Genomic DNA, 12,855 nt, shown 5'->3' with positions numbered 1-12,855 from the left:
TCCCTCATCAGGATCCTCTAACGCAGGCATCTCATCTTCATCATCTCCATCATCTCCCTCACTATGAGATTCATACTCCCCATAAGTATTCAACACCATCACCCTTTTATTGGGACATTGGCTAGCAATATGTCCAACTCCTTGACACCTAAAACATTTGATATCTCTAGAACGATTAATAGGAGTTTCGAATTTACCTTGCACTACATGCTTAGGCGCTTCCTGTTTAATGTCAACTTTGGTTTTGACCACAACCTTGCCTTCTTCACGTTTAACAACGTTGGAACGCCAAGGTGTTGATGCATTCCCCACTTGAGTGGTGCGACCAACTCCTCTCCTCTCCTCTTGAGTTGTTGCTCCACTTTTATCGCCATCTGCACCATCTCATCTATATCCAAATAGTGCCTAAGCTCCACTTGGTCTTGAATCTCCTTGTTCAAACCACACAGGAAATGAGCCATAGTAGCCTCACGATCCTCCTCTATGTTTACTCTAATCATGACAACTTCCAACTCTTTATAGTAGTCCTCAACACTCTTCACACCCTGTCTCAAAGTTTGTAACCTCTTAAACATTTCTCTATAGTAGTGATTTGGTACAAACCTCTTCCTCATTACGCTCTTCATCTCAGCCAAATTTTCTATAGGCCTCTCATTGCATCTTCTCTTAGTGGTCAATAATTGATCCCACCAAATAAGTGCATAATCAACAAACTCAATCACTGCCAACCTAACCTTTTTGAGTTCAGAATAGTGGTGACAATAAAAAACAAATTCAACTCGCTTTTCCCATTCTAAATAAGCCTCTGGGTCTGACTTACCATGGAACGACGGAATTTTCATCTTAATGCTACCTATGTTACCATCTTCCCTATTCCCATCATCGTACCTATCCCGTACGACTTCTCTTCTTCCTCTACCAAACCCTCTACCTCTTCCGTTCCTACCCCAGTTCTCAGTTTTGACTCTCCTCTTCTCCTCCCAAATCATATTCATCCTCTTCTTCTTCGCCTCTACCCAAACCTTTAGGCTTAGATTTATTTTCGTTATTACTAACCTCAAGCCTATCCAACCTCTCATGTAAAGGATCCAACTCGGCCCTCATCATCCTACTAAAATGACCAAATAACGCCTCCATTTGGACCTTAGACAACCCCTGGTTCGAACCATCTCCTACATCCCTCTCCATTTTATTTTCAGATTTTGTACCTGCAAGAAAATGTTAGTATAAATAAAAGATATTCCTCACCCAAATTCTCACGATCACTCCAAAGAAAATTCACTCGACTCTCCTTTTTTTTCTCTCTTTTTTTTATTTTCAGATCTTTCTAAATTTTGTTCTGTTTTCAGATCTGTGTTATACTTTCGTTTCTGTTTTCAGATCCGTGTTATCCTTTGTATTGTTGTAAGATCTGCGTTATTCTAGCGTTCTTGGTTTTGCGCAGTCCAAGTGATACAGTTGTGAGTGTCCACGAGTTGAATCTTGTTAGTTTGATATACAAATTTAAAGATTGATCACACTTTAGAGAGAACTATCAAATTCGAGTGAAAACGCCTGAGTTGATACCAAATGATACGAATCCTCGTACGAATGAGAAGCAAACACGATTAATTAGAATCGCGCCCTCAATTCAATAACGAACAAGGATCGATTATGTTGTCCCGATCTTTTGAAACAAGCAACGATTTGTGATATTCACCTCTAAGTGATTAAAACTTAGCAACAAATATCAACGATAGTAACAATCGAATTTCATACGAACCTTCAAAGAACTTATTTTGACAATCCAGTGCGAAAACAATTGACAAACGCCACAAAGATGCAATCTTTGATAAGTTTGATTTTTGTGAAGAACAAAGCTAAAATAGCCTTGAATATTGAGAAAAACCTCAAGAAATTTCTTATATCTCTGAATTCCCTCGTTCATGGTCTGATACAATGATTATATAATCAATAAAACATGAAAAAATAGTGTAAAAAGTCATAACAAAAGTTGTCTAGCAAGTTTGACACGGCAGTGCGCGCAGGTGGCGCCACTTCTCGCGCGATGGCACGCGGCATTCTGCCTTGCATCAGCAGGGGGCGCGCGGCCGCGTCGGTTCAGGCGCGCATGCGCGCACGTGGCTACGCCGCTTCTGGCGCGGTTGCGCGTGTGCTGCTGTCCTCATGGTCATTTAGCACTTGAATTACATTCCAAACACTTCCATCATTGTGTCCATGTTCCTCAAGCTCCTCTAATTTAGACACCCAATTTGGATGACTTCCTTCATAGCTCACCATGAATCCTTGAAGTGCTTCTTTAAACTTCTTGCTACGTCCCCTCGTTATAGGTCCTTCGGGCAACTCCAACGACTCTCATGCCTTCTTTGGTGCTTGACCAACCACGTTTGCATCACCTGAGCTCGCTGTGAAAATGGTTTTTAAGAGAAAAAAATATTTAATAGCTTCAGTGAAAGATTTTTCTATTCGAGTTTTGAGATGTGAATATATCGTTGTCGAAAGTTCTCCGACAATTTGGAAGGTCAAATGCAAGAATGGGTCAAAAGGTGGCAATTGTGGGTGGGGACTTCGAGCATCAATGAAAAATAAATTAGGCTATTTCATGATCACAAAATATGGTGATGGACACACATGCATATCTAGCCAAGTGGGTATAGATCACCACAACTTTGACGTCAACATGATAGCCAGTACACTTTTGGGAATCGTGCGTTGTGATCCTGCATACGATATCAAGTATGTGCGAGAAAGTATTAAATCAAAATATGAGTATGATATATCGTATGCTAAGGCATGACAGAGTTTGAAGCGCGCGGCGGAGAAATGCAATGCTAGATGATTAAATTGTAATTCTTCAAGAACATGAGGCAGACACTGGACTAATGGAGGATGATCCTATCAACTTCTGTCAAGCCATGAAAATTTATAACTCTCAAAAGTGAAATGATGTCATGAATGAGGAGATAAAATCTATTAAGGACAATGACATATGGGATCTTGCCCATTACCTAAAGATACGAATCTCATTGGTTGCAAATGGATATTTAATACGACAAGGATTCGGAAAGCAATGTGGAAAGATGTAAGGTTCGTCTTGTTGCTAAAGGATTTACACAGAAAGAATGCATTAATGATAAAGAGACTTTCTTTCTGGTTTCTTCGAAATACTCTTTAAGGATTATAATGGCTTTGGTGGCGTATTTCGATCTTGAGCTTCATCAGATGGATGTAGAGTCTGCGTTTCTAAATGATGACATTGATGAAATGATTTATATGATGCACTATAAAATTTTGTGTCCAAATACACAAATAATATGTTTTGCATATTAAAGAAATCTATCTATAGGCTCAAGCAAACATCTTGACAATGATCTTTTAAATTTCATCAAGTGATCATCTCGTTTGGTTTTGAGATGAATTTTTGGTCAATGATTGTGTGTACCATAAGTTCTGTGAGAGTAAACATATTTTCTGGTTTTATATGTTAATGGCATCCTACTTGTTAGCAGTGATATAGAATTGTTGCATGACACCAAGAGATTTCTCTCTAAGAATTTTGAGATGAAAAATCTTGGTGATGTATCTTTTTTAATGGGTATCTAAATACATCGGGATCATTCTCGAGATATTTTTGGAAATCAAAAAGGATACATCAAGAAATTTCTCATGCGATATGGGATGCAGGACTATAAACCAACGGATAACCCTATGGCTAAGGGAGACAAATTGAGTCTCAAACAATGCCGCAAGAAAGATTTTGAGGAAGAATAAATGCAGAAGATTTCCTATGCATCTGCAGTGGGGAATCTGATGTATGCTCAGGTTTGTACACATCCAGATATTGCTTACGTGATAAGAATGTTGGGACGATATTGAAGTAATCCGGGAGAAGAACATTGTAAAATAGTCAAAAGAGATTTACAATACCTACAGAGACCAAAAGATTACATGCTCATATATCGGAGGTTGAATCAGCTTGAGATCATTGGGTACACTGACTCTGAATTTGTTGGATGCCAAGATAGTATGAAATACACGTCAGGCTACATCTATCTTCTTGCTGGATGTACCATTTCCTGGAAGAGTGTTAAACAGTCTCTTATAGCTTTTTCTGTCATGATAGCTGAATTTGTAGCATGTTACGAGGCACATAATCATGAAATATGGCTGCAAAATTTTGTCACGAGACTGCACACTGTTGATGGAATTGAAAGGCCACTAAGAATACATTACGACAATTAATCAGTAGTCATGTATTCCAATAATAACAAGAGTTCGATGAAGTCAAAACATATTGATATTAAGTTAATGGTTGTTAATGAAATAATTGAGAGTGGAAAGTTGTCTATTGAGCATATCGGTACAAGCTCCATGGCCGCGGATCCGCTTACTAAGGGACTACCATCCAAATAATTTCAAGAGAACACAACTCGTATTTGTGTTATCTCAATTGAGGAAATTCAGTTTTAGTGTGAGTTAGTTATTTTAAATGCTTTTCAGTTGTCGACATTTCAGTTACAGTTATGTAAATTTATTTTCTGCGGAAATGCATTTCAAGTTAAGTTACAGTTTGATTATGGTTTAAAGTTAGATCTCAATAAGGTTAAGGGGGGACCAGTCGAAAATATGCAAGTTATGATCACATTGCATGAAATTTCCATGCTACACATCCACTTCATAATCCATTTCATTCGGTTTGTGTTGGCATATGTGACCATTGTTGGGTCTAGTTACCTTTAGTGTAGTGAAGAATGTTTTGATTCTATGTTGATGTGATTGATGGATCAGATTGGTTATATATACATTTCGAATTGATAAGATCTTTGAGCTCATAAGTTAATTTTCGCAAACATAATTATAAGGTTACACATATAGCCCAAGTGGGAGATTGTTTGATCAATTTTATTTATATAGGCTTATATGTGAATAATTATGTGTTATGGATATTAAGCTAAGCCAAAAATTAAAGTGATCAGTTAAAAGTTTGACTATTAGGCTTTAATATATCTAATAGGTTGTTTGCTTTTAATTTGTAGAGATATAAGTGTGATTTCTGTTTTCATGATGGGCTAAAACGAAATATCCAAAGATAATAATAGACATTATCTATATATGGGTCATGGTCCCAGATCACGTGGCATCACGTTCCCTATTTTTTCTTTATTAAGAAAATAGTTTAGAAGAGAAAACTAAAAGATTCTCTCAAGAAAAATAGTGCCTAGATCTGGATGATCAAGACACATTTTAAAAAATTCAGAAATATGATCTCAAGTATGCTTCCGATTATGATTTAAGTCAAATTTTTAATTATTTAGCACGATGGATTATGTGGTTTATAGGTTTTTCTCAACAATAATTACAAGGGATGAAATCACCATTGGCACGGTGGAGGAGCTTCGTACCACTCTCCGAATCTGAGTGTGTGTAGCAACGGAGGTTGCTCATCAGGCCAACGAAAGTCGTTGGCGAGTCCAATGTCCATGAGGACTTCTGAGGGGGCCACTGTGTTTGCCTTATCCAATTGGCTAAGGAGCGATGATCCAGAGGCGTTGCTTTCACCAGAGATATAACACACGGTGAGGACGGGTGACATGAGGACCGGAAAGAAGAAAACGAACAGGTCCATGTCAATGTAGGGAAGTTTCAAGTTTCCTTTATTTGTTTTAGGGAATCGTTGTGTTTAACAAAATTGTTGACCTTTACAGCATTGAACATGCAATTATACAAATGTCTAAATCGAAAAATATTTACATGTAAACACTTAAAAAGAGGAGAAAATGTTTTAAAAAATCTATACTTTTCTTTCTATAAAAAAAAATCTATACTTCTCTTCTATATGTTTTTGGCATAAATAATTAAATAAAAAATTAGGGCCCCCAAAACCCTTTCCCAAAGCCATGGCAAGTACTAGGTCCATTTTCAATGCTAGTGGCCGAATTCTGTCCATTAACAATAATTCTTACATTGAAGAAATGACAATTGGCAAACCACGAGTTTCCTATACTTAAGATTAACTTGCAAAATAAACCTCTTGTGCTGTTTTAAACATTTTAAAACACTCCATGAAAAATTAGTTAGTAAAAATTACTTTTTGTTACATATAATGAAGATTTTTTTAAAAAAATATTAATGAGCTAAGATCCTACTGCATGGTTAAAAGATCGACAGAGTTAAAGCCTTCCAGTCGATTTTTTTTTATTTTTTTGTGATATGCATCCTTTTTTATGCGTATACAAATGCAGTTATGAAGAAATTAAAAAGCAAAAACCTGTGTGAGACGGTTTCACGGATCATATTTTGCGAGACGGGTATCTATTTGGGTCATCCATGAAAAAGTATTACTTTTTATGCTAAGAGTATTACTTTTTATGTGAATATCAGTAGGGTTGACCCGTCTCATAGATAAAGATTCGTGAGACCGTCTCACAAGAAACATACTCAACTTAAAATATCAAACGTCGATATTTATCATTTTTTTATATAATAAAAACACTTTTTCCTTGATTTGAGAAAAATCCTTTTGCAAAAAAATTATAAAAGTTCACGTGCTATATGAGGAAGAAAAATAATAAATCATTTATCTATTATATTCAAAGTAGGGATAAATTAAGAAATGAACCTAATCAAAATTGACTGTTTTATTTTTTGAACATATACAATATAACATTAATTTGTTTTAGGGAATCAAATATAAAGGACTTGTATTTTGCGTATTGGACGATTACGTCACTTACGTACTTGATTTTATCTTTAGAAGCCTCATTCTGACAGAGCATTTTTTAGGTTGAATGAGCCAGACGAACATTGCAACGCCTAATTTTGGACTATATTTGGATTGGCAAAAACTTGTGTGAGACGGTCTCACGAGTCATATTTTATGCGACAGATCTCTTATTTGGATCATCCATGAAAAAATATTACTTTTTATGCGAAGAGTATTACTTTTCATTGTGAATAGCGGTAAGGTTGACTCGTTTCACAGATAAAGATTCGTGAGACCGTCTCACAAGAGGCCTACTCATTCGGAGTTTACTCTATGTAATTTGACGGAGTTGTATAATGATTTAAGTATTTGATAATTCCGTTTTTATATTTATGTTGAGACTTGGATTATGTTAATTTAAGTATTAAATTTGCATCCATTAGTTGTTAATCAATGGTAGCGTGCAGCATATGACGTTACATTAGGTTGTATGGGAGCATGCAAGATTTTTTGGACATAGAAATTGAGTTTCAGGGACTTAGAATTTATAGTTTAGTGAAGAGTGTCATAAAGCGTTGTGTCACGGCAGTCAGCAGAACCTATCGGTGCAGGAGATTAGGCAGCATGCATATACTGTCGAGTAAAAGGGCATGGAACGAAAAAGTTGGAAAACCAAGACGGAAAGTTCGGCGATCCAGCGCCCAAGAGCCGGCGATCAAACGCCTGTCGGGTGAAACTAAAAAACCGAGACACAAAGTTCGGCGAGGGATCATCGCCTCGTGTCTTACAGTCTTATTTCAACAAGGACTCTAGGATTTAAATAGAGGATATATCATATTATCTTGGTTTTCTAATCAGACTTTCGATAGCGTATAATGAGACGACCCAAGAAGAAAAGGAAGCAAGAAGACGGCGACATGATCAGGTGACGGAGAAGCATATTCAAATCGATGTTTTTCTTCCTTGTCTATTAGTGATATTCTCTTATTTTTTCATGAACTAAATTTATTTTATAAGAAAACGTTCTAGCTTGATTTGAAAATATGTTCTCAACTGTTTGATTTATATATTTGAATTCTTCTTCATTTATTTGTGTTTAATGTTTTCAATTTTCTTGTCATAAATTGATTGATAAAATAGTCGTGATATATTGATTGGAGAGAATCTAGACTAAAATCATAGGAAAATACATCATGAATGTTTTTATAGTTCGGAAAACATAACTTCATTGAAACCATTGAAAGAACAATTGAATGTACCTATCGATTGATGTTACGTTTATGACAAGAATATCGAAATCAATATTAGATGATAAATATATTTGAGAAAGATAATGGTATTGGATAATAAACAAGATGAGTTTAAAAATATAGACATCAACATAAATTTTACATAGCGAACAACAAAGTGAAATCGAACATCTGAATTCATTATCTTATTAATTCTCAATTTTAAAGCTTGCATAATTTTAGTTTGATTTTCATTAGTTGATCCGAACTCCTCTGAATTTCTAGATAAAGTTAAAGACTGTTTTAATTACAATACTGGACATATTTCTGAGTACTTCATTTTTCGTGAGAACGATACTTTACTCATCACATTTTAAACTTTGATATTGTGTACTTGCAAGATAAAAATACGCAACAACTCATTTCTCAGGTCGATAGTCGACCGGTGCAACTTCTACTACATCCAAGAGGAGGTCGAGTTCTTCCGAGCCCGGATGAGAAAACGAGTCTAGCTTTAAATCCTTTCATTAAATCCAAATTTTCCAAACCGCACACAATGCAAGAGAATACGAATTATACAAGTTCTAATTTCTCTGGAAACATAATTGAATATAAATTCACATAAATAATGGCATCAATTTTGAAATAATAATTTCGTGTTGTCAAATATATGACAATATATTTCAAAAGAAAGAATCATTTAACCTACCTACATATGTCCGTCTTCCCTAGCATTTGAAAACAAATTAAACAAAATTTCCTCACCTTATTTGTGCTTAACCTGCTTAAGCATATTACTTTCATGCATAAAGAACATGACTTGTAGATATATATACCTTAGAAAATCTTCAGTTGTCCCTCCAATGCATTACATATACGTCTCACACAAAGACCAGCGCTTAAAGGAAGTCGAGATACTGCAAACACAAGGGAAAAAACCGTAAAATGCATTGTCAATCAGTTCATGCCCACCACCCCTAATTATGTATGCTTTCATCAAGATTAATTTCTTCATCTTCATCAATAAGATGAAGGTTAATAGATTTTTCTTAGTTGTGTCTTTTTACTATATTTGACCGACAAAGCTTTTTGAGATCTAAACCATAAGCATTTTCACAGGGCCCGAGAAGCTTGTGCAGCCTCATTCTAAATCCAATTGTCATCGCCAAATACAAGATCAGTTTTTTCACCATTGTTATCATTCATGCGCCCTCAATCAATGATTCATTGCTATAATTTATCTCATTCAAAAAAATATGATTGATAATACAATGCATCTCATACCGACGGCTTAAAGCCCTATTAGACTTAACATAAACCAAATTGATCAATCTCTTTTGATGCAACCTATTTTATCTTTTGGAATGAAGTCACAGATATACAACTATTTGAAAATTCAAGTATTTGAACATACAAGTACAGGTATGTTAAATTTCCTATAATAATATTCAATTCAAATTAAATTAAATTTTTGTCTATCGTGTGTAGCTTCATTCCAAAAGAAAAATGGATTAGAGCAAAAAAGATTGAATAATTTAGTTTGTACAAAGTATAACAACGCTTTGGAGTGTTAATATGACACCATTAATATAATTTCTTTGGATGAGATAGGATAATAGCAATGCATAGTTGATTGGAGGGATTGAATGATAATAGTGATGAAGAAAATAATTTTATATTTATTGATGACAACTGGACTTTGGAGTGAAGTTACATGAGCTTATGGGGCTGGTAAAGATGCTTATGGTTTTAGATCTCGAGGTTCGTCTTCTTCAAAATAAGTAGTGACAACTATAACAAAGGAAACTAAAAGAAGATCCACTACCTGAAGAGAAAGGTACCAATCTTGATGAAACCGACATTAAGATACAAAAGTTTACAAATAAGAAACTTGTTGAGATGATTATGATGCAAGTTAAGGAAAACGAAGAGGGATTTGCTGACTTAGATGAAGTTTATTTTTAATTAAACTATATATTTACTCATGAATTTTTTATTTAAATTATTTAATAGTATGTGAAATATAATTTTATGCAATATCTTAGTAAATTTCCTTTTGCATATTTTAATCTACAATTTGTGCCTAGCATACTTACTTTGATGAGACACGAGCCTCAAGTAGCACCTTTTACCATAGGTTCCACGAGGCCCTTAGTCTTTAATAACTATGACTCTTAAGATAGATAATTCTACTCAATTATTCCACATGATTCTATTGTCAAGGGAATTCTACACATGTGCAGAATACACAAAATTGGAGAATGCTTGTGACATTAAGCTCTAGCAACTTGAGAATTGCTTGAGCTCCATCAACACTATTTGATAGAGCTTGAGTTCATACTATTTTTTGCCTAGTCAAGTTATAATAGAGTGCTATTGGAAGCTTGACTCAATTCAATCGCACCCTAAATTATGATGGCTGCCTATAAGTAAAATAAAAATAACTTCTCGAACTCATTTGGCCAGGTCTCGTTTGTTAAGAAAGAAAGCCATGAAAGAATCATCTTTATACATATGATTTTCAAGAGCAAGCCCAATTGATTACTCTAAGGTTGCATATGGCTTGGAAGATTTGGATTTGAGTAAGTACTTGAAGAAAGACTTTGAAATGACTCCACATTGAGATGAATATAAAATTCTCTACAATGATTCAAAAAATAACTAGTTTTGAAATTAAAACTCATTGTGAAATGATGAACCCAAACAAAGCAATGGATTTGATTATCAAATTGATGTACCCAAACAAAGCAATGGATTTGAAATACATTGTTCAAATCCACTAATCACTAATCCAAATATAACCTAAACGAATCATGAGGGTAGGAGAAAGAGACAATAAAACGGGTCTTGTAGATGGAAATCATAATTGAAGACCATCTGAATTGCATAAAGTAATGTTCAATTAGCATCATTTATGGCCAGCAAAGACCAACTTTAGGGAATAAACATTGAAAAACAATGCTTTGTTCTAAAATAAATCTTGATGCTTGTGAGACCATATTATTTCATGATAGGATCCACAAAGATGTGTGCCAGAAATTTCACGGTTCTTGATTGTTACTGGTCATGACTCGTGATAGTCTATAATACCAGTTACAAAAAACTACACTTAATCTGCATAATTGTGTACCCATGCAAGATAAACTAATGGAAGTTCGTTACATTAGGCAAGAAACTAAAGGTGTACCTACTACGCAAAATAAACTAATCGAACGTCGTAGGTTAGGCAAGAAACTAAATGTATACCCACAAATGATTAAATAATCGAACGCCGATATATTAGGCAAGAAACTAAATGTGTAGCATTGCAATACCTGCTATAAAATCATCTGTGTACTCATTATCAATCTTCCCATGAGCCATTGCACCAATCTAAGAAAATATTTCAAAGTTCAGATATGAGAGCTCTGTAAACTAAGAAGGCCAAGTCAAAAAATTCAATTTCCCAAAAATGAGTAAAACATACCACAAAAACTAGAGGGTGGTCTTTGTCATTGCAAATGCTATCAAAATACTTCAATAAATTCACAGCTTTTGAAGAAGTCGAGGAAAGCCCTAACATAGCATTATATGTTTTGTCATTGTAACATTGATGGATAAAATAAATCAGTTGGACCAATTGCATTTTATTGTATACCTATTTTCTGTGAACCAACTGGTAGGTGCATGGTCACAGGGTTTTTGACCATCTGTAATAGCTTTCGACACTTAATTCTACCTGAACCTTTGATGCTCAAATTCTGAAACAACTGGGCTGCCAAGTATATATAGAAAGAAAGGGGCGATGAAAACTAATGCAAACACAAAAACAGCTCTAGACCAAAATACATAGAAGAGTTTGCTTAATAAAACTCACACATCATGGCACAAAATCCCTTCAACGTTCTTGGAACACATAAATTGGGTTCAATTTTGATAAGATGCCCTTGAATGGTTTTAAACATACACAGCTTGTATTCCACCACACAAATTAAGACGGCTGTCCAAGAGACGAACAAGAACCTGATTAAGTTCAGTACAAATATACGAGTCACACAAAATATTAGTTGTATATTAGATTTCTTGAAATATGGATTAGCATTTTACCTCATGAATGATATCAGGTCTATAATCACTTCGATTTAAGTTGTGTTTCTTCATAAAAGTAACATGCTCATCCGGATTAATTATCTGATAGTTCTGAAACAACGGTAAAGAACAGATCAATACTTGTGTACAAAACAAAAGAACACTCGGCCATCAAGCGCTTCGAAAAAAATTAATTGCGTACATTTTTTAATTTCGCCAGTACCAAAGAAGCCTTCTCGAAAACAAAGATAACTCCGGGTCTTGGCTCTGCGCTACGAGCAAGTGGAATTCCTGACAGAACAGACCCACTGTCCACAGATGCTGATGAAATTCCCAGTTGGGCATTTTCAGAGCTAGAAGCATCATCGAATTCAGCAATGTGCGTTTTCCTTCTTCCATCATCTTCTGTCAATCCAAAACTCTCTCCCAGCTTTTGTTTTTTTGAGCCCCTGTACAAGGTCATTCTCCGATACATTCTCCCCATCCTATTCCAAGGTAAATTGGAATCTGTCCGGATCAATAAAATTCAAGGAGGAGAAGCGGCCGCCGGTGTGACTGATTATTTTAGTTTATATGAAATTTTTTGTAAAAATTAGGGTTAAAACTAGTGTACCCAGTAAAAACACTACACGGTTCCATGATAAAATACACTACACGGTTCCATACACTATATATTTCTATCGAGTTCGAGTTGACAGAGTACAAAAATAATCTTTTCTTAAAAAATCTCATAGATGGTCTCAAAGATAAATTCTATGGGATATATATCTTATTCGATTAGATTCATAAAAAAAATATTATTATTTTGTCAAAAATATTAATTTTACTCTGAATGTGAATCAAGTCGACGTATCT

General features: G+C 35.0%; 1 protein-coding gene and 1 pseudogene across 1 annotated transcript; one reads left to right on the top strand and one right to left on the bottom strand.

The window, feature by feature from the left end:
* Positions 1-3,771: 3,771 nt before the first annotated feature.
* LOC142541988 (secreted RxLR effector protein 161-like) lies at positions 3,772-4,242 on the top strand. Its single transcript, XM_075648435.1, has 2 exons — positions 3,772-3,822; positions 3,934-4,242. Exons 1-2 carry the CDS (start codon positions 3,772-3,774, stop codon positions 4,240-4,242), a joined length of 360 nt encoding a protein of 119 aa, XP_075504550.1.
* A 4,254-nt stretch (positions 4,243-8,496) lies between these two features.
* LOC142543260 (uncharacterized) lies at positions 8,497-12,563 on the bottom strand (annotated as a pseudogene).
* Between the last annotated feature and the right edge of the window lie 292 nt (positions 12,564-12,855).

The sequence above is a fragment of the Primulina tabacum genome, chromosome 4, assembly GCF_025594145.1.
Source record: "Primulina tabacum isolate GXHZ01 chromosome 4, ASM2559414v2, whole genome shotgun sequence".
Classification (NCBI taxonomy): Eukaryota; Viridiplantae; Streptophyta; class Magnoliopsida; order Lamiales; family Gesneriaceae; genus Primulina; species Primulina tabacum.
The sequence above is the reverse complement of the archived record's forward strand: the minus strand, read 5'-3'. Positions and strand labels throughout refer to the sequence as shown.